General features: G+C 47.6%; 1 protein-coding gene across 1 annotated transcript in view; it reads right to left on the reverse strand.

Annotated features, from left to right (window-relative positions):
- Nucleotides 1-24,857, reverse strand: part of HPSE2 (heparanase 2 (inactive)) — a 320,113-nt gene that overhangs the window by 55,989 nt on the left and 239,267 nt on the right. The window contains exons 7-9 of the mRNA XM_040361286.1: nucleotides 21,525-21,618; nucleotides 20,067-20,173; nucleotides 10,291-10,405 (exon numbers count right to left, since the gene is read on the reverse strand). Coding sequence (XP_040217220.1) covers nucleotides 10,291-10,405; nucleotides 20,067-20,173; nucleotides 21,525-21,618 — 316 coding nt within the window. The remainder of the gene's footprint in view (nucleotides 1-10,290; nucleotides 10,406-20,066; nucleotides 20,174-21,524; nucleotides 21,619-24,857) is intronic.

Below are 24,857 nucleotides of genomic sequence, written 5' to 3' on the forward strand. Positions count from 1 at the left end.
ATGTATATATTTGTATTTATTTGATGTGTGGCTGATGGTGGGTGAATGTGTGATAGGATGAATGAGAAGGTAAGATATTAGAATATATGGAGGCATTTATGGTAAAGATTTTTTTTTTATAAATGTGGTTTATAGATATTGATCAGATTCTGTACATTGAATAATGATTAGGAATATAATGTGATAGATTCTTGTATAAATGTAAATGTTTTTGTATTTAAGAAAAGAACCAATAAAAATAAATTGAAAACAATGTATACAAGGGGGCAGATCCACAAAGAGAGTACGCCGGCATATCTACTGATACGCCGGCGTACTTTTAAATTTCCCGCGTCGTCTCTTTGGTTTGAATCCTCAAAACAAGATACGACGGCATCTGGGCTAGATCCGACAGGCGTACGTCTTCGTACGCCTTCGGATCTAAGATGCAATTCTTCTACGTCCGCTGGGTGGCGTTCCTGTCGTTTTCTGCGTCGAGTATGCAAATTAGCTATTTCCGACGATCCACGAACGTACGAGCGGCCGTCGCATTCTTTTACGTCGTCTCTAGTCGGCTTTTTTCTGCGTATAGTTAAAGCTGCTATTTGGTGGCGTACGCAATGTTAAATATGGCCGTCGTTCCCGCATATAATTTGACATTTTTTTTTTGTTTGCGTAAGTCGTTCGTGAATGGGGCTGGACGTAATTTACGTCCATGTCAAAACCAATGACATCCGTGCGACGTCATTTACCGCAATGCACGGCGGGAAATTTAGGGATGGCGCATGCGCAGTTCGTTCGGCGCAGGGACGTGCTTCATTTAAATGAAACACGCCCCCCTACTCGCCGATTTGAATTAGGCGCAGTTACGCCGCGAGAGATACACTACGCCGCCGTAACTTACGGCGCAAATTTTTTGTGGATTCAAAGCTGCCAAAAGTAAGTTACAGCGGCGTAGCGTATCTCAAATACGCTGAGCCCATGCAATTGTTTGTGAATCTGCCCCAAGGAGTTTTTTGTTTGTCTTCCGATTGCCCGTCTGCTTTGTTAGTGGATTTGGATTGCTAGCTCTGGTGACACAAGGACTGCTCTGTGTGGATATATTTCCCATTCTATACGTTGTGTTATGTTCGGCTCTATACGAATATTAAGAATTCAATTATTAAACATTTCTATAAATTGTCCGCATTGCTGATGATCCTTTTTAGCCATTCCTGTATTTCGCCTCCACTGAACATGAATCATCTTTATCTCGGAGCAGCGGAGGGACGAGTCTTCCATGTCACCGCCGAGTGGACGATCGGCTTGTGTGATACGGCGGTGACTGATTCCCCAGTTCAGGTTCCACATCTGTCAACAGTCAGCTGACTTTGCACAAAGGCGACATGTGGAAAAGTCTTCATCAGGGGCAGGAATGAGGCTCTCGGGTTACTCCTCGCTCTTCCCCAGCACAGGTATGTTCAGCCGCTTTCATCTTCCTGATAGCTCCCACGGGAAAAATCGCAGCCGCTACACCTAGTCAGGTCAAAGTCTGGTCTTGCCGTTTCGCTCGGTCCCCGTAGCCTTTTTTTTTAAATTGTTTAACAATTTTCACCTGTCCGTCACTCTTCTACGCCGCGGGACGCCATTCGCCAGAGCCGGAGGGAGCTGTTCACAGAGATCGACTTTAAAGTACATTAAAGCTAAGAGGGTCGGAGGATGGGAAATAAATCATGCGGCACTGTTTTCCTTGGCGTGGCCGAGTCCTCCGGGTCACGCTTAATAGGCTCAATTTCAGAATATTGGAGGAATAAAAGACGCGGAGTGAAATCAGAGATATTCGCTTTGTTACTAGAAATAAATGTAGCGGCTTTATGATTAATAACTTCCATGCAGAAAAACAGATTTCTGGAGATATGAACAAATGTTCCGCAAAGCGAGTTACAGAAAAATAAAATTTGTAGCAGATCAGCTGCAGATTTCGGTCGCTGGAATCCATCACTGATTACCAGGCATAGGTGTGCGCAGGCTATGGCATTAGGGTGTGCACCCCAAAGCCCAAACACACACTACCAATCACTCACGATGTTCATTCAGAAAGGGAAGGGGCCAGTAAATTACGGGGCAGATCCACGTAGATTGGCGCTTCTCTCCGCCAGGCGTAGCGTATCTAAGATACACTACGCCGCCGTAACTTTTTTTTTCGAATCCTCAAAGAATTTGGCGGTGAATCTTTGGCGGTGTAAGGACGTGCAATTCAAATGGATGTGATGGGGGCGTGTTTTATGTAAATACGTCGTGACCCGACGTAAACAACGTTTTTTTGGAACGGCGCATGCGCCGTCCGTGGGGGTATCCCAGTGCGCATGCTCGAAATTAAACCGGAACAAGCCAATGCTTACGACGGTGACGTCATTCTACGCAAATCCCTATTCGCAAACGACTTACGCAAACAATGTAAAAAATTAAAAATTTGACGCGGGAACGACGGCCATACTTAACATTGAGTACGCCACCATATAGCAGCTTTAACTATACGCCGGAAAAAGCCGAACGCAAACGACGTAAAAAAATGTGCTGGCCGGGCGTACGTTCGTGGATCGCCGTATCTAGCTAATTTGCATACTCAACGCGGAATTCGACGGAAGCGCCACCTAGCGGCCGGCGGAAAAAATGCACCTAAGTTCCGACGGCGTACTAAGACATACGCCTGTCGGATCGATCCCAGATGCCGTCGTATCTTGTAGATACAAAACAAAGATACGACGCGGGAACTTTAAAATTACGTGGCGTATCAATAGATACGCCGGCGTAATTCTTTTGTGGATCTGCCCCTACATATTTACTGGCCCCTTTCCCCACTTCTAAAACATCCCAGCAGCAACATCCAATAGGAGAGGAGGGAAGCTGGGGGGGAAGATGGGAGCCAGGGCAGTAGGGGGAATCTGTGCTGCACAGGGTGATTAGAGTGTGCCTGGGCACACCTGGCACACCCTGTGCGCACGCCTATGTTACCAGAACAGGCAGGGAACACCGGCATTTATTTTACTAACATACTGTATATACTCGAGTATAAGCCGAGTTTTTCAGCAGTTTTTTGTGCTGAAAATCCCCCCCTCGGCTTATACTCGAGTCACCTTTTTGCGCCTGAACTCCATGATCTTGGGGACCTGGTACCGGCCGGCCGTGGACCCCAAACTTGGCACACATGTAGTCCCCCTCTTCCTGTACAAGTGTGCAAAGTTTGTTATCCGGGGGACCTACGGCTGGGGAGCACCAATTTTTCAAACCCGGGCACCCCTTCCATAGACTCCCATGTTAAACAGTAATTTCTCCAGTGTATTTGGGGACCCGGTACCAGCCGGTCGTAGGTTCCCTGGACCCGGACCTTGGCACACATGTAGCCCCATTTCTCCTCTACAAGTGTGCAAAGTTTGCTGTTTAGGGGATCTACAGCTGGGGAGCACCGATTTTTCAAAGCTCGGCACCCCTTCCATAGACTCCAATGTTAAATGTCAGTCTAGTCATGGGCACAGTGAGGCACGGGCACAGTAAGGCATGGGCACAGTGAGGCATGGACAGAGTGAGGCATGGGCACAGTGAGGCACGGACACAGTGAGGCATGGGCACAGTGAGGCAAAGTAAGGCACAGTGAGGCATGCACATGGGCACAGTGAGGCATATGCACAGTGAGGCATGCACATGGACACAGTGAGGCACAGTGAGGCATGTAGATGGACACCCTAGGCTTATACTCGAGGCAATACGTTTTCCCAGTTTTTTTGTAGTAAAATTAGGTGCCTCGGCTTATATTCGGGTGGGCTTATACTCGAGTATATACGGTATATCTTCGATTATTTGATAATACGACAAATACAAGGCTTATTAACATTAATTTATCCTGGGATAAGCAGCACTCAGCCAGTACAGCAAGCAGCAGCTCTGGTGGAACCAGGACCGGCGCTAGACTGTTTTGCACCCTAGGCAAGACCAGCTACTTGCACCAGACCCCCCCCCCAAAAAAAAATCCCCATTTTTAAAAACAGTAGAAAATATTAAAACAACAAAACCTGATTCGCCCCATTGGTTCCAGTAGTTGTTTATTTTTGTTCTTTTTTTTTTTTATTATTTTTTTTTTTTTATTTTTTGATAATTTTTTTTACATTTTATTCATAATTTTATTTTTTTTACAATTAGATTTTTTTATAATTCTTTTTTTTACGACCCCCTACAATTTTAACCACTTGCCTACCGCCGTATTGTAAGGAACCCTCGGCTTCCCGGCATTGCGCTGACCGCATCACCTGGGGACCCGATGCGCGTGCCCAGCGGCTGCGATGTCCCCCGGGCACCCGCGATTGTTTATCACAGAGCAGGGACCTGGATCTGTGTGTGTCACCGCTGCCGCCCCCTATTCAGGTGTCCGGCTCCTTGTCGGGCTCCGGGCATCTAAATTACAGAGGCGGGGGTGCTTCGGAAGCGTCTGATTAGAGCCATAGGCTCTAATAGGCTTCCAAATTGGTAAACAGCGGGCGCAATGCTGTGCGTTCGCTGTTTACACAGTGCTGTTTTAGGGAAGTGAATAAATCGCTTTCCTAACACTGACCCGCCTCTCAACCAATCAGGATGCTTGGGTCTGGTTACCTGTCATTATCAGGCATCCAATCATAGCAGAGGACAGGAAGAGGACAGGAAAAGACATTGAAGACTCAGAGGGAGCGTGAAGGACAGCGCCGTGACCCGAGACAGGTAAGTGCGGGGGGGGGGGGGGGGACACTGGCAGAATTTGATGGGGCAAAGTAGCAGCAATTGATGGGCACACTGGCAGCAATTTATGGATACAATGGCAGCAATCAATGGGCACAGTGGCAGCAATTGATGGGGCACACATAGGCGGCACTGATGGGCACACATAGGCGGCACTGATGGGCACTCATGGGCGGCACTGGGCACTCATAGGCGGCACAGATGGGCACTCATGGGCGGCACTTATGGGTGGCACAGATGGATACTTATGGGTGGCACAGATGGGCACTGATAGGTGGGCACTGGGCATGGATGGGCACTGTGGGTGGCACTGATGGACACTGTGGGGTGACACTGATGGACACTGTGTGGCAGCACTGATTTATCCATGTTGCCAGTCAGTGCCCATTTGTGGGCACTGATTGGCATCTTTTTTATTTTTTAATGCTCTTTTTTTTTCCCACTGACTTTTATTTTTTATTTTTTTGCCCCCTTTTTTTTTTTTTTTTGCCCTTCCCTGGTGGTCCGAGGGGGGGCTGCACTGATTAACAATCAGCGCGAACCCCCCCTGTCAGGAGAGCCCCCGATCGGCTCTCCTCTACTCACGTCTGTCAGACGCGAGTGAGGAAGAGCCGATCAACGGCTCTTCCTGTTTACATCGTGATCAGCCGTGATTGGACACAGCTGATCACGCGGCAAAGAGCCTCCGCCGGAGGCTCTTTACCAAGATCGGAGATGCAGGGTGTCAGACTGACACCCCGCATCACCGATCGCCGCGCTGCGCGCCCCCATGGGGCGCGGCGGCTGTTATCCTGCAGGACGTCAATAGACGTCCAGTCAGGATTTCAGAACCACTTCCCGGACGTCAATTGACTGGGCGGGAAGTGGTTAAAGGTTCTGCGAAGGGAACGTTTATGGGGGACGTGAAAAGCAGCCGTTCCTCCAACTGCAACCGATATATAAAAATCGGGATATAAGAGGAAAAATGCAAAAATTATATCAAAGATTTATTTTTATCCACTTGCCAACTGCGCACTATACATGTACTGCGACAGTACGGGCCATCTGCACAGAATCACGTATATATATATATATATATATACAGTATCTCACAAAAGTAAGTACACCCCTCACATTTTTGTAAATCTTTTCTTCTATCTTTTCATGTGACAACACTGAAGAAATGACACTTTGGGCCAAATCTTCAAAAAAGCTGCCTAACTTAACTTTCAGCAGTTAAGTTACACAGGCGTTAAATTTCTACCTAAGTGCCCGATCCACAAACCTAGAAATTACACGCCGTGTAACCTAAGTGCCTCCGTCGCAAGGCGGTCGTCTGCTCGAGGGGGCGATTCCTATTCAAATGAGGCGCGCTCCCGCGTCGGACGTTCGGCGCATGCGCGTGACGTCATTTTTCCCGACGTGCATCGCGCGAACGTACTTTACGCCGGGCTTTGTGGATCGCGACGGGACAATAAAGTTGCGTCGGGTAAAAAAAAAAAATACGCGCCGGGAAAAAAAAATCGAAATTTTAAAAAAAACGCGCCGATCGGAAAAAAGGTTTGTTTTTACAAGGTCTAAACAGTTTAGGCCTTGTAAAAGCATTCCTAATTTTACGCATGCAAAACGTAACTTACGCAGAAAACACAAAGCTAAAAAGCTTTGTGGATCTGCCTAAGTACTCATTTGCATACGCAAAGCGGCATTTCGACTCGAAATGCCCCCAGCGGCGGATGCGGTACTGCATCCTAAGATCCTGTAAGTCTATTACAGATGTCAGATCTTCTGCCTATCTTTGGAAAAATCCTTCTGAGGATCATTTCCAAAGATAGCCACAGGGATACGCAGGCTGAACAGCAGTTCCGCCTGCGTATCTCCTTTGAAGATTTGGCCCTTTGTATCTACAATGTTGTGTAGTGAGTGTACAGCTTGTATAACAGTGTAAATTTGCTGTCCCCTCAAAATAACTCAACACACAGCCATTAATGTCTAAACCGCTGGCAACAAAAGTGAGTACACCCCTAAGTGAAAATGTCCAGATTGGGCCCAAAGTGTGAATATTTTGTGTGGCCGCCATTATTTTCCAGCACTGCCTTAACCCTCTTGGGCATGGAGGTCACCAGAGCTTCACAGGTTGTCACCGGAGTCCTCTTCCCCTCCTCCATGACGACATCACAGAGCTGGTGGATGTTGGAGACCTTGCGCTCCTCCCCCTTCCGTTTGAGGATCCCCCACAGATGATCAATAGGGTTTAGATCCGGAGACATGCTTGGCCAGTCCATCACCTTTACCCTCAGCTTCTTTAGCAAGGCAGTGGTGGTCTTGGAGGTGTGTTTGGGGTCGTTGTCATGTTGGAATACTACCCTGCGGCCCAGTCTCTGAAGGGAGGGGATCATGCTCTGCTTCAGTTTGTCACAGTACATGTTGGCATATAGAAAGGTGTCGGTAGAATTGATCTCTTCATAGATATGAGGAATTGTTCTCGGTGACCTCGCACCGCTCCTTGTGAATGACTCCCAATCCTCGCCCGGGTCGCCCCGCTGACCTCCATGTGCCTCCGCTGTGGATTGGCTGACATAGAACATGTGACTTTCCCTTCCAGAGGTAGCAACGCTCTCCATCTGCCTTCAACATGTTCCTCTGACATTTACTAATGTCTCCTAGAAGAGACGAGTAGAAGGGAAAGACTTCTCCGAGTTCAAACATTCTGCATCACCTCCCCGCAGCCGTCTAATGTTCAGCCAAAGTGCTGGGGAAGCAGGGGCCGGGGGAGGGGTGAAGACACCACCACCCCCATTTTTATTCATATTATAAAACATTTCTTGTTATTTTTAATTGCTGCAAATTCCGTGAGTCATGACGTCACCCATAGCAGGGCCATCTTTTCCATTGGGCACGCTGGGCAGTTGCCCGGGGGCCCCGCTTGCCTGGGAGGCCCCACCGGCTGCCCAGCAACCCCAGTAAAAAATTGTGTAGAGTGACGGGTTAGAACTGCCCATGCCCAGTTTGCGGAAATCACAGAGAAGATCCGGTCCTCCACGAGTGCGGGGGGTTGCTGAGGTAAGGGGGGAGTGAATGCAAAAATGTAAGGGGGCACTGATATAAAGGTTCCCCCTCCTATATTAGTGACCCCCCTTACCTTAGTGTATTTACTCTACGGAAGGTGGTCTCTGGTCACCCCTTTACATCAGAGTCTGCAGGATTCCCCCTTACAATGCAAGGGGGAACTCAGTCTGCGGACCCTGATGTAAGTGGGAAAGAGAAAGCAGTGGACTCTGATATAAGGTGGTCTCTGGTCACCAGAGCCCCCCTCCATATCAGAGTTCCCTCCTTAGATCATGATCTGCAGCGTTCCCCTTTACATAAGAGTTCCCTTTCACTGTAAGGGGGAATCCTGCAGACTCTGATGTAAGAGGAAACTGTGCTGGCTGGGTTATAGTAACCTGACCTTCATGTCAATGAAGACATTTTTTTTTTCCTTTTGTTTAACTTAAACACATTGCTAATAGCACTAGCTGTATGTTTATAGTTTAAATACTGACATTTGCATTGTTCGGCACTGAAAACGGTAATTTTAGGTACTTTTTTTGCAGTGGCAGAAAAAAATGTGGTTCTGCCAGTAAATTTTATGATTTATGTCAGTAAATTCTCGTGCGTGATTTTGTAGACAGGGCCCCAGTGCACTGTATTGCCCGGGGGCCTATAATGCTCTTAAGATGACACTGACCCATAGGCCCCCATTTTCAGTGCTGCCTCCTCTCCCCTGCAGCAGCCACTCTGACAGAAGAAAGCCAGAGCTGCACCCTTCTCTCCCCTGCAGCAGCGGCTCTCTGACAAAGGAGAGCCAGAGCTGCATCCTCCTCTCCCCTGCAGCAGCCACTCTCTGACAGAGGAGAGCTAGAGCTGCACGCTCCTCTCCCCTGCATCAGCTGCTCTCTGTCAGAGGAGAGGCAGAGTTACACCCTCCTCTCTCCTGCAGCAGCTGCTCTCTGCCAGAGCTGCACCCTCCTCATCTCTGCAGCAACCACTCTCTGACAGAGGAGAGCCAGAGCTGCACCCTTCTCTCCCCTGCAGCATCCACTCTCTGACAGGAAAAAGCCAGAGCTTCACCCTCCACTTCCCTGCAGCAGCCACTCTCTGACATAGGAGAGCCAGAGTTGCACACTCCTCTCCCCTGCAGCAGCCACTCTCTGATAGAGGTGAGCCAGAGCTGCACCCTCCTCTCCCCTACAACAGCCACTCACCGACAGAGAGGAGCCAGAGCTGCACCCTCCTCTCCCCTGCAGCAGCCACTCTCTGACAGGGGAGAGCAAGAGCTGCACCCTCCTCTCCCCAGCAGCAGCCGCTCTCTGACAGAGGAGAGCCAGAGCTTCCCCCGCCCCTACCCTGCAGCAGCCACTCTCTGACAGGGGAGAGACAGAGTTGCACCCTCCTCTCCCCTGCAACAGCCGCTCGCCGACAGAGAAGAGCCAGAGCTGCACCCTCCTTTCCCCTGCAGCAGTCGCTCTCTGACAGGAGAGAGCCAGAACTGCACCCTCCTTTCCCCTGCAGCAGTCGCTCTCTGACAGGAGAGAGCCAGAGCTGCACTCTCCTCTCCCCTGCAGCAGCCGCTCTCTGTCAGAGGAGAGCCAGAGCTGCACCCTCCTCTCCCCAGCATCAGCTGCTCTCTGACAGAGGAGAGCCAGAACTGCACCCTCCTTTCCCCTGCAGTAGCCGCTCTCTGACAGAGGAGAGCCAGAACTGCACCCTCCTTTCCCCTGCAGTAGCCAGAGAGCCAGAGCTGCAAGATCATGTGATCAAACCAGAGTGGAATAAAAATAGGTAAGTACACAGATCTTCTTTATACAGGGCAGGCAGGATTGGTAGGGGGGATAGTTTCCTCTACTTGGCACGGTAGTTATTGGCAACAATAAATGTATCACATCCAAAAATCTAAAGACAAAACCCCAAACCTTGTATTTGGGATAACACCTTCTGTGTATTTGTTACATGTTTGCTATTACTTACCAAAACTAACCAACAAAAAAGTGTTATTTTCTGAAAACTCCAACACTGAAAAATCCTACTTGGTCCTCTTTGCTTAGGAGGGGGCTGGGCCATACTTCACTCTGCTGTGCTGTGCTGGCAGATCTCATTATCCCAGTTGTAAACTAAAGCCGCCATGGAGGAGAGGACTCGAGGCTGAGCCGCTGCACCACGATGCAGCAGGGCAGCTGCTTGGCCCGGGACTCGGAAGGTAATGGAGATCTCTGTAGTAGCAGTGTAGTAGCAATGCTTACTTCAGTGATTTTCAGATTCTAGGGGGATCCCAGAGGTATGGTATATACATAGTTGGTCCAAGCTGTTTTTTTGGGCGTCTTTTTATGTAAAATGAACTTTTAGGTCCTGAGGAAATTACTATCAGTACAGAAAGCTATAATAATATCCTATTATTAGGTAAATCATAGAAGAAGAGCGCTGACAAGGGTCTGAGAATAATTTTCATTATCCCCATGAAGAGCTCCATAATTCCCAGAGATCGAGTCATGTCTATTAAATACAGAGAGACATATGATGGAATCATCATTAGAGTTATTAGAACCTTACCGGCAGAGGGTTAAAGTTTTGATCCACCAGATGGTTGTATCCATGATCAAAGAACGAATGTCGGATCACAACATCAATTCCTTGATTGGCCGACATTCCTAACGTATTCAGCCACCTAAAGGAGAGAAAATCAATTTGGTTTTAGTCATTGGAGAAGACTTGGTGCTTCGTGTCTGAACATAGGTCGGGTCATTGCAGAAAATAACTGAGAAAACCTGACCAACAATGTCTACATCTGTCATCCAGATCATCGATTCTACAACATGACAACCTTTGCGACCCATCACCACCTCCACCATCCCCAACACCTCCACCATCCCCAACACCTCCACCATCCCCCAACACCTCCACCATCCCCAACACCTCCACCATCCCCAACACCTCCACCATCCCCAACACCTCCACCATTTACAATACTTCCGCCACCTCCACCATCTCCACCATGTCCACCATCTCCGCCACCTCCACCATCCCCAACACCTCCACCATTTACAATACCTCTGCCATCTCCACCACCTTCACCACCTCCACCATTTACAATACCTCTGCCATCTCCAACACATTCACCACCTCCACCATCCCCAACACCTCCACCCTCCCCAATACCTCCGCCATCTCCAACACCTTCACCACCTCCACCATCCCCAACACCTCCGCCATTTACAATACAGTGCATCTCTAAACTCTGTACTATGTACCAAGCGCACCCCAGAACTCTGCACTATGTACATGACACCCCCCGAACACTGCATGCAGTGCATCCCTAAACTCTGTACTATGTACCAAGCGCACCCCAGAACTCTGCACTATGTACATGGCACACCCCCGAACGCTGCATTCAGTGCATCCCTAAACTCTGTACTATATACCAAGTGCACCCCAGAACTCTGCACTATGTACATGGCACCCCCCGAACGCTGCATGCAGTGCATCCCTAAACTCTGTACTATGTATCAAGTGCACCCCGGAACTCTGCACTTGGCGTACCCCTGGGGGAGGGCAGTTTTGGGGGTTGTGGTTGAGTTCCTGCACCTATTTTCGGAGAATTTTTTTTTTCTAACGGATATATGTGTATGATTGCTCATTGATGCAACGCGAACAAGCAAATTGTTTATTCATGGAATTCTTTTAAATCCACAAATGCTTATATTGCAGTAAATAGCCTCTGTGGTACGCCGAATGCCCCTCAAGGTGGTTTGCTGGGTGTGTTTATAATCTGACATGATCAGTTTTGCCCCTATAATTGTGAGCCGCATAAGCCTCCATGGCAACCTCCAGGAGGGGGTTAACTCAACCTGTAAGCTGACACCCAAGACCCGGAATGAAGGCTCCTAATGGCGGCTAATGGCGGCCTCTTCAAATGACCTCCCGTGGAATCAATTTAGAGGTGAGGGCGAGCTTAGCGAGGTGTTATGTATAATTTTCTACTAATAAACGCTCATAAGTCTTGTGATCAGTGGAGGAATCTAAACACACATAATTGCCTCCCCCCTGGGGGCTTCTACCAAGTAGCCCCTATGAAGTGCGTTTAATGGCCGCGCTCTAATCCTTTTCTCAGTTTGTAGCTTTACAGTGTCAGCAAAGCCAAATTTCAGACTTTATGGCTTAGTTAAGGGCAAATCGGACAAACCTGGCAACCAAGTGCAAGTTACCGGCCCTGAGAGTGTGCAAAGTGTAAAAGGAAGGGACCCGTCCTGGTACCGTCTGATTTGGGTCTTTTGTATTTTATGTATGCGGTCTCATTAATAAATACTGAGCCTAATGATATAAATGGGGAACTAGGAAAGCCATAAACAGCTGCAATGCTATAAAATGCTCCAGATGCTGAAAATTATTTATAGGGTATATTTATAGAAAGGCACGCATGTGGCGTCAGCATTTTCTACGTTTAATGATTCGATGCTCGCTGAAGAGCTGACAAACTCAAAGGGTCTGATTAGCGAGAGCTGACACCGAGTAAATTGCATTAACAGAGGTGTAGTAATTGCAATCTGCGTCCAAATTGCTTTTGCATGTGTGCGCCGATAGTGCCGAGACAAAAGGGAGAGATTTCCTGCGTGTAGCACGGCCCAGATCCCAGTACAAGTATGGTGCAAGCTGTGATACTGCACAGATGTTACATGGGACGTCCTGCCAAGACGCTGCGTTATACAGTGTGCGTCTATTATATCTGCGAGGTGAAGAGGTAAAAAATCAAAGCGGAGTAATGGTTTATGTAGACGGAGAGATTACAAAGGGTTCCTTGTCTATAGGGGGAAGTAAAGATTTATTCTGAATGGTGGAAAATATGAGAGATGCAAATTGTATAACAACCTGCATGGATACAATTTAAATCACCTCCATGGCACTCTGATGTTGTGTGGGAGACAGTTGGAACACTGACACTGTGTTGGAGACAGTTGGAACACTGACACTGTGTTGGGGACGGTTGGCACACTTACACTGTGTTGGGGACGGTTGGCACACTGACATTGTGTTGGAGACATTTGGCACACTGACATTGTGTTGGGGATGGTTGGCAGACTGACGTGTTAAAGACAGTTGGCACACTGATATTGTGTTAGGGATGGTTGACTTGGCAGACTGACGTGTTAAAGACAGTTGGCACACTGACATTGTGTTGGAGACAGTTGGCACACTGACACTGCATTGGAGACAGTTGGCACACTGACATTGTGTTCGAGACAGTTGGCAAACTGACATTGTGTTGGGGATGGTTGGCAGACTGACGTGTTAAAGACAGTTGGCACACTGACATTATGTTGGGGAAAGTTGGCACACTGACATTGTGTTGGAGACAGTTGGCACACTGACACTGCATTGGACACAGTTGGCACACTGACAATATGTTGGAGACAGTTGGCACACTGGCATTGCGTTGGAGACATTTGGCACACTGACATTGTGTTGGGGACAGTTGGGACACTGACATTGTGTTGGAGACAGTTGGCAAACTGACATTGTGTTGGGGATGGTTGGCAGACTGACGTGTTAAAGACAGTTGGCACACTGACATTGTGTTGGGGAAAGTTGGAACACTGACACTGTGTTGGGGACGGTTGGCACACTGACATTGTGTTGGGGACGGTTGGCACACTGACATTGTGTTGGTGACAGTTGGCACACTGACATTGTGTTGGGGATGGTTGGCACACTGACACTGTGTTGGAGACAGTTGGCACACTGACATTGTGTTGGAGATTTTTTGCACACTGACATTGTGTTGGAGATTTTTTGCACACAGACATTGTGTTGGCGACAGTTGGCACACTGACACTGTGTTGGGGACAGTTGGCACACTGACATTGTGTTGGAGACAGTTGGCACACTGACATTGTGTTGGAGGCAGTTGGCACACTGACGTGTTGGAGACAGTTGGTACACTGATATTGTTGGAGACAGTTGGCACACTAACACTGTGTTGGAGATGGTTGGCACACTGAGATTGTGTTGGAGACAGTCAGCACACTGAGGCCTCGTACACACGACAGAGTTTCTCGGCAGAATTCGGCGAGAAACTCGGTCAGAGCCGGATTCTGCCGAGAAACTCTGTCGTGTGTACACTTTCGGCCCGATGGAGCCGCCGAGGAACTCGTCGAGAAAATAGAGAACATGTTCTCTATTTTCTCGTTGTTCTATGGGAGCTCTCGGCCCGCCGAGCTCTTCGGCGGCTTCAGGGCTGAACTGGCCGAGGAACTCGATGTGTTTGGCACGTCGAGTTCCTCGGCCGTGTGTACGAGGCCTGACACTGTTGAAGGCAGTTGGCACACTTATGTGATAGAGAAGGTCAGGTCACTGACATTGTGTTGGAGAGAGTCGGCACACCACTGACAATGTTGGGGAGAAGGTTGGAACACACACATTGGGTTTGGAGATGGTTTTCACACTAGCGTTGTGTTGGAGACAGTTGGCACACTGATGTTGTGTTGGAGACAGTTGGCACACTGATGTTGTGTTGGAGACAGTTGGCACACTGATGTTGTGTTGCAGAGAGTTGGCAGCTTTTCTTTCCCTCCACTTTGCAATTGCACCCCTCTATTGTACAGTAACTCCTCGCTCTCTGCACTGCAGTCAGTGTGCTGTCGATTTCACACTGGTATCTTCTGTTCCCAACTCTTCTCTCTGGTCATTCTCCTCTACTTCCATCATTGACTCCTCCATCAATCTCTCCTCTTCTCTATGGTGAAGCTTCTCCACTTCCATTGATGCCTCCTCCCCTATTTGGTCATTCCTCTCCACTTCCATCAATGCCTCTTCTCTCTGGTGAATCTCATTCACTTCCATCGATGCCTCCTCTCCTCTATGATGAATCTTCTCCATTTCCATCAATGCTTCCTCCCCGATCTGATCATTCCCGACCTCTTCCATTACTGCCTCCTCCCCGATCTGATCATTCCCCTCCTCTTCCATCAATGCCTCCTCCCCTATCTGATCATTCCCCTTCTCTTCCATCAATGCCTCCTCCCTGAAGAATCTCATTCACTTCCATCGATGCCTTGTCTCCTCTATGATGAATCTTCTCCACTTCCATCAATGCTTCCTCCCCTATCTGATCATTCCCCTCCTCTTCCATCAAATCCTCCTCTCCTCCCTGATGAATCTCATTCACTTTCATCGATGCCTTCTCTTCTCTCTGATAAATCTCCTCAACTTTCCTTGATGCCTCCTCTCCTCTCTGGTAAATCTTTATCTCTTCCATCCATAGGCGTGCAAAGCCTATTGCATTATGTTGTGCACCTCAAACATTGGGGTGAAGCAAGGGGGATCCAGGCAGCAGAAAGAAGATGGGCATCAGAGCTGGGATATAGTGGAACCGAACTGTATTTTCCTCCTCCAGCAGCTGAAAGTAGGCCTCTCCTCCCCTCCCTCTCCCCGACATTCTGCTGCTACAGGAGCAAAATACAGTTCGGTTCCACTATATCCCAGCTCTGATGCCCTTCCTGTCCAGATTCTGGGGGGTCAGCAAGGAAGGATCGCAGTTTACATGTCTCCTGCCCACGATCGGCAGGTAGATCACGAATGACGGGTTGCCAACCTCAGGATTAGGGTGTGACCAGGCACACCCCTTGCACACGCCTATGCTTCCATCAATGCCTAAATCCACTCTATGCATATTCTTCTTTTTAGACATCTCTCTCTCATCCTCTTCCATCCATGTTCTACCTCCTATCCACTCTGGACATTCTCTTCTGCTTCTGTTGATGATCACTCTGCTCTCTGATCCTTCTCCTCCACTTCCATAAATGCCTCATCTCCTCTTTGGTTACTTTCCTTCGCTTCCATCAATGCTTCCCCTCATAGGTGTGCGCAACCTATTGTATTAAGGTGTGCACCTCAAAGCTCCAACACATATGCCCGTCTGACATATTAACCCACAGGTGTCAAACCCAAAGCCTGCGGGCCGAATCCGGCCAGGGGCCATTTCATGTGGCCCTCGCACCTCTTCTGCAGCTGACAGTGAGCTCCAGCCCTCCTCTGGTCCTCCTCCAGACCCTTACTTTCTGCTTTCAAGCAATGCATCCAGCTTCTTCCCAGCAGCAGCATAAGGTAAGGGGGGTGCACTGTGATGTAAGGGAGAGGGGTGGACACAACTCCTGATGGTGGGGTGGCTCTTGACATCTAATGCAAGGGGAGGGGATGCGCTGGACATCTAATCTTACAGATACAACCGGCCCTTTTAAGGGCAATCACAATGCCAATGCGGCCCACGATGAAATTGAGTTTGACACCCCTTGCCGGTCATCCTAAAACAATGGGGGGAGCAGGTGAGCACACAGGGGGACATGGGCAGCAGAAAGAAAAGAAAATGGAACAAGAAGGGGTGGCATACATTGGTGCCAATCCCATTTATTTTCCTCCTGTGGAAGCTGAATATCGGTGATAGGAAGAGGAGGAGAAGCCTACTATACCAAAAATACAGATCGGTTCATTAATTTCCACTCCAGCCGCCTATCCTGTCCAGGTTCTGGGGTCAGCAAGTACCTGCCAACAATTGATGGGTTGCCAACTCCAGAATTAGGGTGTGCCCAGGCAAAAAAAAGTTATACCCTTAAGGAATTTTATAATTGTTCTACAGAGTTTGTTGTGTACTGCCTCACCTGTCCATGCGGGCTCTTTTATGTCGGCAGGACAATTAGGGCACTTAGGGCGCGTTTCGGCGAGCACAGGCGTTTTATCGAAAAGGGCCGTGACCACCACAGTGTTCCTAAGCACTTCCTCACCCACCATGACCAATCTACAGCTGGTCTCAAGGTGTGGGTGGTTGAGTCCATCCCTGCCATCTACACTGCCGCTGAACGGTACAAACGCCTGTGTCAGCAAGAAACTTATTGGATATATTCCCTGTGCACTCTTGCCCCTGGGGGGTTGAACGAGGAGATTGAGGTTCACACATTGTTGTGAACTCAATTTTTATTTTGTGTAGATATGTCTTACCCTCCTTCCTTCCCTTATATGCTAATGTGTGTATTTTGTGTATGTAAGTGTGCATCTATCGCGCCTCTTCTACACATTTAGATGCATACCTATATGTGTACACGTGCATGCATATGCACACCCACTATGTGTATCCCTTGCACAGCGTAGTGTATTGTTTATGTGTATATATATGTATATATATATATATATATATATATATATATATATATATATATATATGTATATCTATGTGTGGCAAATCACCTAATTACCCCATGTCCCTTACCTGTACTGAGTTCCTCTGTCCGATTTGATACCATAGTAAGTATCATAATAATTAGCTGTAATAATTACAACTACGGTTTTAGCATTTCTTCTTTTAACTAATTTTGCCTATATTTTATAATCCTTTGGTGTTACCCAATTATAGTGATATTTTGTCCGTTTTCTAGCTGATCTTAATCATGTATTAATTGGGTACGTGATCACCCATGGCTACATCACCCTGAAAGCACCTGATCTTGAAAGCTAAGCAGGGTCAGCTCTGGTTAGTACCTGGATGGGAGACCGCCTGGGAATACCAGGTGCTGTAGGCTTTTGAGCATCCTCCCCATGTGTTATAAAAAAAAAATATATATATATATATATATATATATATATTCTTGAATAGGTACCTTCTAATAATCCATACAAACATGTTTTTATTCTTTTTTTATTTTATTTATTTATTTTTTGCATTTTTAATATATACTTAATGTTTATATATATATATATATATATATATATATATATATATATATATATATATATATATATATATATATATTCATTTTACATATATTCTCTGTTGGCCCCATGTTTTATGTATTGTGTATATGTATATATATATGTATATATTCTCTATAGTTTTATGACATACATATGTTTAATTATCCTGGTTCTTATACACCCCAGTTTTTATATACATGTTTTTTTTTTTTTCTACACGTCTTTTATAGTATTTTATCCAGCTTTTCTACTTATGCCATCATATTTATTTGTTAGTTTGCTGCTATCTTGGGCCACGCTGGGACCTGTAGTCCCACTGCACCGACATAAGCATAAAAGCACCAGCCTCTATAGCTCACCATCAGGCCAATAGAAGGAGCAGTGGCTCCGAGCGCGTAGCCCAATCAGCCTTTGTTCTCCCTGTTTGACCCTCCTCCCGGAAGTGTTCCTGGGAAGTAATCACGTGACCTGTCACGTGACCTGTGAGGCTGGAACAGACTACATCCTGAAGGCCACAGGACAGGCCTGAAGACTCCACACAATCTGCTTTCTTCACTTCTAAAGCAGCCCATGGATCCCGGACGAGGACTACAGGATGTTACAGATGAGCCTTCTTTCCTTACCTTCTTGTAAGTGTGTTTTTTACAATGTGTCATTAAAAGAACCTCTTTAATACTGCACTTAGGTGGCGCTTCCTTTCTCTACCCCTTTTTTGTTTACCACAGAGTCAGCTCTCTGAGGACAGCAGCCGCCATTGAACAGCCACATCACCTGCATTTTTAACCATTGAAATGCCTGTTACTACTATTTCCAATGGACTAATCACCATACTCCTACCCATATATGTACTTTGTATCTGCGCTGACAGTTACCTCTCCTATTGTACACCTGGCACAACCCTTGCGCATGCCTATGCTTCCCCTCTATGCAAGTTCTTCTCTCTGGACATTTGCATTCTTTTCCATCTATGCCCTTCCTCCCCTCCTCTCCTTTCTGGACATTCTCCTCAGCTTTCATTTATGATCACTCTTCTCTCTGGACTATCCACTCACCTTCCACTCAATGATAAGTCCAGCCCTGGCTATGTCCAGGGTGCAGAATCCCAGCGTGTGCTATGTACAGGGTGCAGAATCGCAGAATCCAGGAGTGTGCCATGTACAGGGTGCAGATTCCAGGCGTGTTCTATGCCAGTATGCCTACCCAATCCCCCCACAGAGCTCTCTTCTCCCCACACAAGAGAATTGTCTATAATTTACAGTGGCAGGTCAGGCTCCTGTTGATGCACACTGCAGGCTTGAGGGGCTGTGGATAACCCGCCCCTCCTCTGTGGTATAGGCAGAGCTGGGAGAGCAGGAACAGTTTTGTATGTGCTGGCTCCTGATACTAGAGACCAGCGCTGTCTTAACATCGGACGATGAAAACCCTGCTGGCTGCCGCTCACAGTGCAATCTTACTTCCTGTGCCAAGTGCTGGTACATAAAGAGCGTTCCAGTGCCCGTCACCCGCTCGGGTGATTAGGTTGTGCGTGCCTGGGCACAACCCGTGCGCACGCCTATGGCGGACACCTTGCTGATCCCTGATTCCAGGGGGGGGGGCACTTTCCCCCCCTTGCCCCTACCTGCGGACGCCCACTGAGTTCCACCAAGTTCCAGCTGAAAAAAAGCCCTGTCCATCGCTCTCATTACCCAAACTACTCGCCGCTCATAAACGGTCAGGCCCTGTACACACGACTGGATCGATCCGCTGAAACTGGTCCGCCGGACCAGTTCCAGCGGACAGATCCGGTCGTGTGTAGGCCCGAGGGGACAATTTTCCCGCGGATCGGACAGTTTCCAGCGGATAAAAATTTCTTAGCATGCTAAGAAATCTGTCCGCTGGAAACCTGTCCGTCGGACGTATTCGGTCGTCTGTACAGACTCACCGGACACGTCCGACCGACCGCCATCCCTCGCATGCGTCGTACTGATTCGACGCATGCGTGGAAGCTTTGAACTTCCAGGGCCGCCCACGTCGCCGCGTCATCGTCGCGGCGACGGGGCGGCCACGCCCCGCGTATTGTTTACGCGTGGATTTCTGTCTGATGGTGTGTACAACCATCAGACAGAAATCCGGCAGCGGTCGCAGCGGATCTATCCGCTAAATACGGTCCAGCGTACCGTTTTCAGCGGATCGATCCGGTCGTCTGTACAGGGCCTTATACATTTACTGGTTGTCTTCTAGCTGTGGCTCACTTGTTTCTTTCGCCTTGTTCCTCATCCTGTGTGTGGTTCTCTCTATTCACATTATTCTCGCTTTAGTTCTGTAGGAACACTGAAACCATGTGCGCGGAAGAACGAACAATACAGATTCTACCCGACTGACATTTTTAGTGGTCGGTGAACGAGCGTGTGACACTTTTAGTAGCCGGTGAAAGGGGTGCGTGTAATTAAACATCTAAATCAGCTTTAATTGCTAATTGTCAACACCAGTTGTGGGATTTAAGACTTCCCCATTCTTAGACTCCGTCTCCTCGAAGAGAAGAAATATTTAAAGTGCCGCCAAGAAAATGTTTGTACATTCAGAGAGAAGAATAACGGGGCGTATGTACTCACAGGAATCCAGCCGCATATGTATCTGATAAATTGTTTGTGCCTCTGGACCACGGAGCGCTGATTCCTCCGAGCCATACCTTCTTCCCTGGGGTGTGCATATTGACCACCTGTGGAGAGAACATACACACTTCTGTGGAAGAGCAAAGACCCAACATTCAGGAGGACGACTGGTTCTAATAAGAGCGCAAAGAACATGCAGTGAGTAGATGCAGAAAAACTTAAACATCAGCAGAGGAGAGATTCTCAATGCAATGATTCTCAATTGAAATGAATGTCACCCGATGAGGATTATTGCTCACAAAAACAATGGAAATCCCCGGAACCCAACCTGCGGCCCGACGGTCACGTGTGGCTCTTTGGTGTTTATGGTGGAGCCCTCCAGCCCCAGCAGACCGCTTAAAGGGGTTGTAAAGGTTAAAAAAAAAATAGCTTCCTTTACCTTAGTGCAGTCCTCCTTCACTTACCTCATCCTTCCATTTTTTATGACAACAACTTGCATATTAACCTTTAAAATTAGCACTTTTGAGTTTTTTACATTCGCGTCCCATAGGGCCAGATTCAGATAGATCAGCGGATCTTTAGATCCACGTAATCTATCTGATTTAAGATCCGCTGCCGCAAGTTTTTGAGGCAAGTGGGTGATTCACAAAACACTTACCTCAAAACTTGCGGCGGTGGATCGTAAATCCCCCTGGGAAATTCAAATTCCGCGGCTAGGGGGAGTGTAGTATTTAATTTCGGCGCGTCCCCGTGCCGATTTAAATGCGCATGCGCCGTCCGCGAATTTTCCCGGCGTGCATTGCTCCCAATGATTTTCCCGACGAGCGGTTTTGTGAATCGACGTACGCAAACGACGTAAAAAAAAAAAAAATCGACGCGGGAACGACGGCCATACTTAACATTGGCTGCGCCTCATAGAAGCAGGGGTAACTATGCGCCGGGAAAACCCTTATGTAAACGTCGTAAAAACACTGCGTCGGGCCCACGTACGTTCGTGAATTGGCGTATCTCGCTGATTTACATATTCTCACCGTAAATCAGCGAGAACGCCCCCAGCGGCCATTTTTAAATTGCAGTTAAGATCCGACGGTGTAACACAGTTACACCTGTCGGATCTTAGGCATATCTATGCGTAACTGATTCTATGAATCAGGTCCATAGATACGACCGGCCTAACTCAGAGATACGACGGCGTATCAGGAGATACACCGTCGTATCTCTATGTGAATCTGGCCCATAGACTTTAAGGCTGTTTGTGTGTTCAAACTAATTTTTTGCCTGTTCGCATGTTCTGCTGTGAACCGAACCGGGGGGTATTCGGCTCATCCCTAGTAATAATGTCATATACATACATAGATACATTGGTCCAAGTTGGAAGGAAGGAACTATGTATAACATGCCTAGAAATTCTTCTTCAGTAATTGTCAGGAATTAGATTTATTAACAAGAGAAACTTACGGTATGGATTTTGCGGATCTGTTCTGCCAGAGAATCCAGAAGTCGGGTTTTCACAAAGTCTACAGCTTTTCCCACACGCGCCTCGATATTGTGACTGCAAAGATAAGCAGATTTTAGTGACAGGAATGGAGTCAGCGACAAAACGTTTTCAGTAGTTGCAGAGTCTCGTCTATGGTAACGTCAGTCTGTGTTGGTGGGTAGAGTCTAGATTGGAGCCAGAAGCCTCAATATTCGATGCTGGTGGACGACCACAGATAGAAATATGAGTGAGCCCATGGAGGAAATGTGCACAACCCTCCACCGCTAATAACAATACCAGTTGTAGATTGCAGGCAGCTCTGCTGTGTGCGGATTTTATAACTGGAATAATATTTTCCCTGGACCTCTCCTGAAATCTGCCATCTTGAAGTATTGCTGCCTAGTTTGTGTTTCCCAGAAGTGTAAAAACACGATTTTACTACTGTGAGCATTCACAGAGCTTCATGAAGAAGACGGCCTGGAAAACACGGGACCCCAGAAGCTGGAATGAGGTGTTCACGGAAAGACTAATACTCGGCATGCACAGCCTCTAAATCTGGGAAAATTCACTAAAATGAAATTGGACAGACAACGGATGAAAACATATTAGAGGAAAGCTTCGGCTGACCACAGCCAACCAGGCACATAAAAACAATGGAAGTCCCCGACACCCAACCTGCGGCCCAAAGGTCACGTGTGACTCTTTGTTGTTTATGGTGGCGCTTTCTCAACTTTATTACCCCAGAGGAACCCCTAAAATAATTTTGCAGACAACGGCAAAACATTTCCTTACATCGGTGGCCAATAGAAAGAATGTCCCCCTTATAGTGGTAGTCAGAATGCCACCCTGCAGACAGCTAAAAAGATCACTGGTGTCATGCTACTGGCTTTGCCAAGTGTCACTGGTACTGAAACTATGCAGGCACCAGCAAATGGGAGGTCAACCACCTACAACTCATGGATCCCCTTACAACCTCTGGAGGAACCTGAGGAACTGCATGCACCATCAAATGGGAGGTCAACCACCCACAGCTCATAGATCCCCTAGCAACCCCTGGAAGAACCTCAGGAACCTGCAGGCACCATCAAATGGGAGGTCAATCACCCACAGCTCATGGATTCCCTTATAACCTCTAGAGGAACCTCATGAACCTGCAGGCACTATAAAATGGGAGGTCACTCACCCACAGCTCATGGATCCCATAGCATCCTCTGGGGGAACCTCAGGAACCTGCAGGCACCATCAAATTGGAGGTCAATCACCCACAGCGCATGGATCCCCTTGCAACCTCTGGAGGAACCTGCAGGCACCATCAAATGGGGGGTCAACCACTCACAGTTCATCTATCCCCTAGAAACCTCCGGAGGAACCTCAGGAACTGCAGGCACCATCAAATGGGAGGTCAACCACCCACAGCTCATAGATCCCTAGCAACCCCTGAAAGAACCTCAGGAACCTGCAGGCACTATCAAATGGGAGGTCAATCAGGAACAGCTCATAGATTCCCTAGCAACCTCTGGAGGAACCACAGGAACCTGCAGGCACCATCAAATGGGAGGTCAACCACCCACAGCTCATGGATCCGCTAGAAACTCGGGAGGAACCTCAGGAACCTGCAGGCACTATCTAATGGGAGGTCAATCACCCACAGCTCATGTATTCCCTAGTAACATCTGGAGGAACATGCAGGCACTATCAAATGGTAGGCCAATCACCCACAGCTCCATGGATCCCATAGCAACCTCTGGAGGAACCTCAGGAACCTGCAGGCACCATCAAATGGGAGGTCAACCACTCACAGTTCATCTATCCCCTAGAAACCTCCGGAGGAACCTCATGAACCTTAAGGCACTATAAAATGGGAGGTCAATCACAAACAGCTCATGGATCCTCTAGCAACCTCTGGAGGAACCTCAGGAACCTGCAGGCATTATCGAATCGGATGTAAATCACCCACAGCTCATGGATCCCATAGCAACATTCCAGAGGAACCTCAAGAACCTGCAGGCACAATCAAATGGGAGGTCAATCACCCACAGCTCACAGGTCCCCTAGCAACCTCTGGAGGAACCTCAGGAACCCATAGGTACTATCAAATGGGAGGTCAATCACCCACAGCTCGTGGATCCCCTAACAACCTCTGGCGAAACCTCAGGCTTCCATGAAACCCTGGTTGAGAATGGCTGTAGTAGAGATTCCAAGTGGGCACTTCAACACAAAGAACACAGACATGGTCCACTGTGGTCACCATCAGGAAACCCATCCTGAGAAATGCCATGGAGCCACTACTGGAGTGCATACAGACAGGAAGTGGCTGCAAAGAGACTGCAGGAGAACAATCACACTGAGATGCCACAAAGGATGAAAAATGGCAGTTGTTTGGCATAAATGACACTTTAACAGATGAAATCCCAATAAATCAGGCTTATATTTCTGAAACGTTCAGTTAAAGTGTAATGTGTCTCAGATGAAGTTCACACATTTGGTTCTATATCTTTTGCTGTTCTTGATTTAAAAATTGAAGAGCAGTTCAGAATCACAACATGTAGACAGTGCTGAGCACTATTCGATTCTTCATGACATATGACGATTCACAATCACCAACCCTTTCCAGACATTTATATTTCAGTAAGGTTGTCCAGTAACATATCAACACACAAAGTCCGACACCATCCTTCCACCAAAACTAACCGATGACTTCATAGTATTTGCACGGTGTCTATGTAGAACAAAACACTTCAATGTGAGCACAGCCGGCACAAAGGCCGAGCGGAAGGAGAGAAATCCCAAATGCAATATTACCTTTTTTTCTTGCCAGTTTATTTTTTTCTTTCCAAAACTTTTGAAATCCTCTGAATCTGCTCATTATTTTTCAGCCATTAAAACCATTGGATACCTTTCAGAAGCTCAACCTCTGATTAGAACAAATTCGTAGATGTGAACAGGAATTTGGGGCCTAATTTTCAGCTCTTGTGAGGTTTCCAGGATTGGAACGGAAATCTGTTTATAATTCTTCCGTCTGGATCATGTAGCCCCGGCATCGCGCCCCGAGGAATAAACCCGCAGTCATGGCGCCCCTATACCTTGTATTCCTGATTTGTGTGAACAGGAAAAAGCCGGACATTCGTGTTCTCTCTGCTCTGTCAAACAAAATGATCCGTCAATACTAAAGCAGAAAATTCCACCAAAGATACCGCAAAATAAAGAGAAGGCCTTCCTATGGCAGACCATATGTAATCCTTGACTAGTGTCAAACTACTAAAGGTGATTTATAATCTACAGGTAGGTCCATCCCTTTTATATCCATAGAAGCT

This window comes from Rana temporaria, chromosome 8, assembly GCF_905171775.1.
Source record: "Rana temporaria chromosome 8, aRanTem1.1, whole genome shotgun sequence".
NCBI lineage: Eukaryota > Metazoa > Chordata > Amphibia > Anura > Ranidae > Rana > Rana temporaria.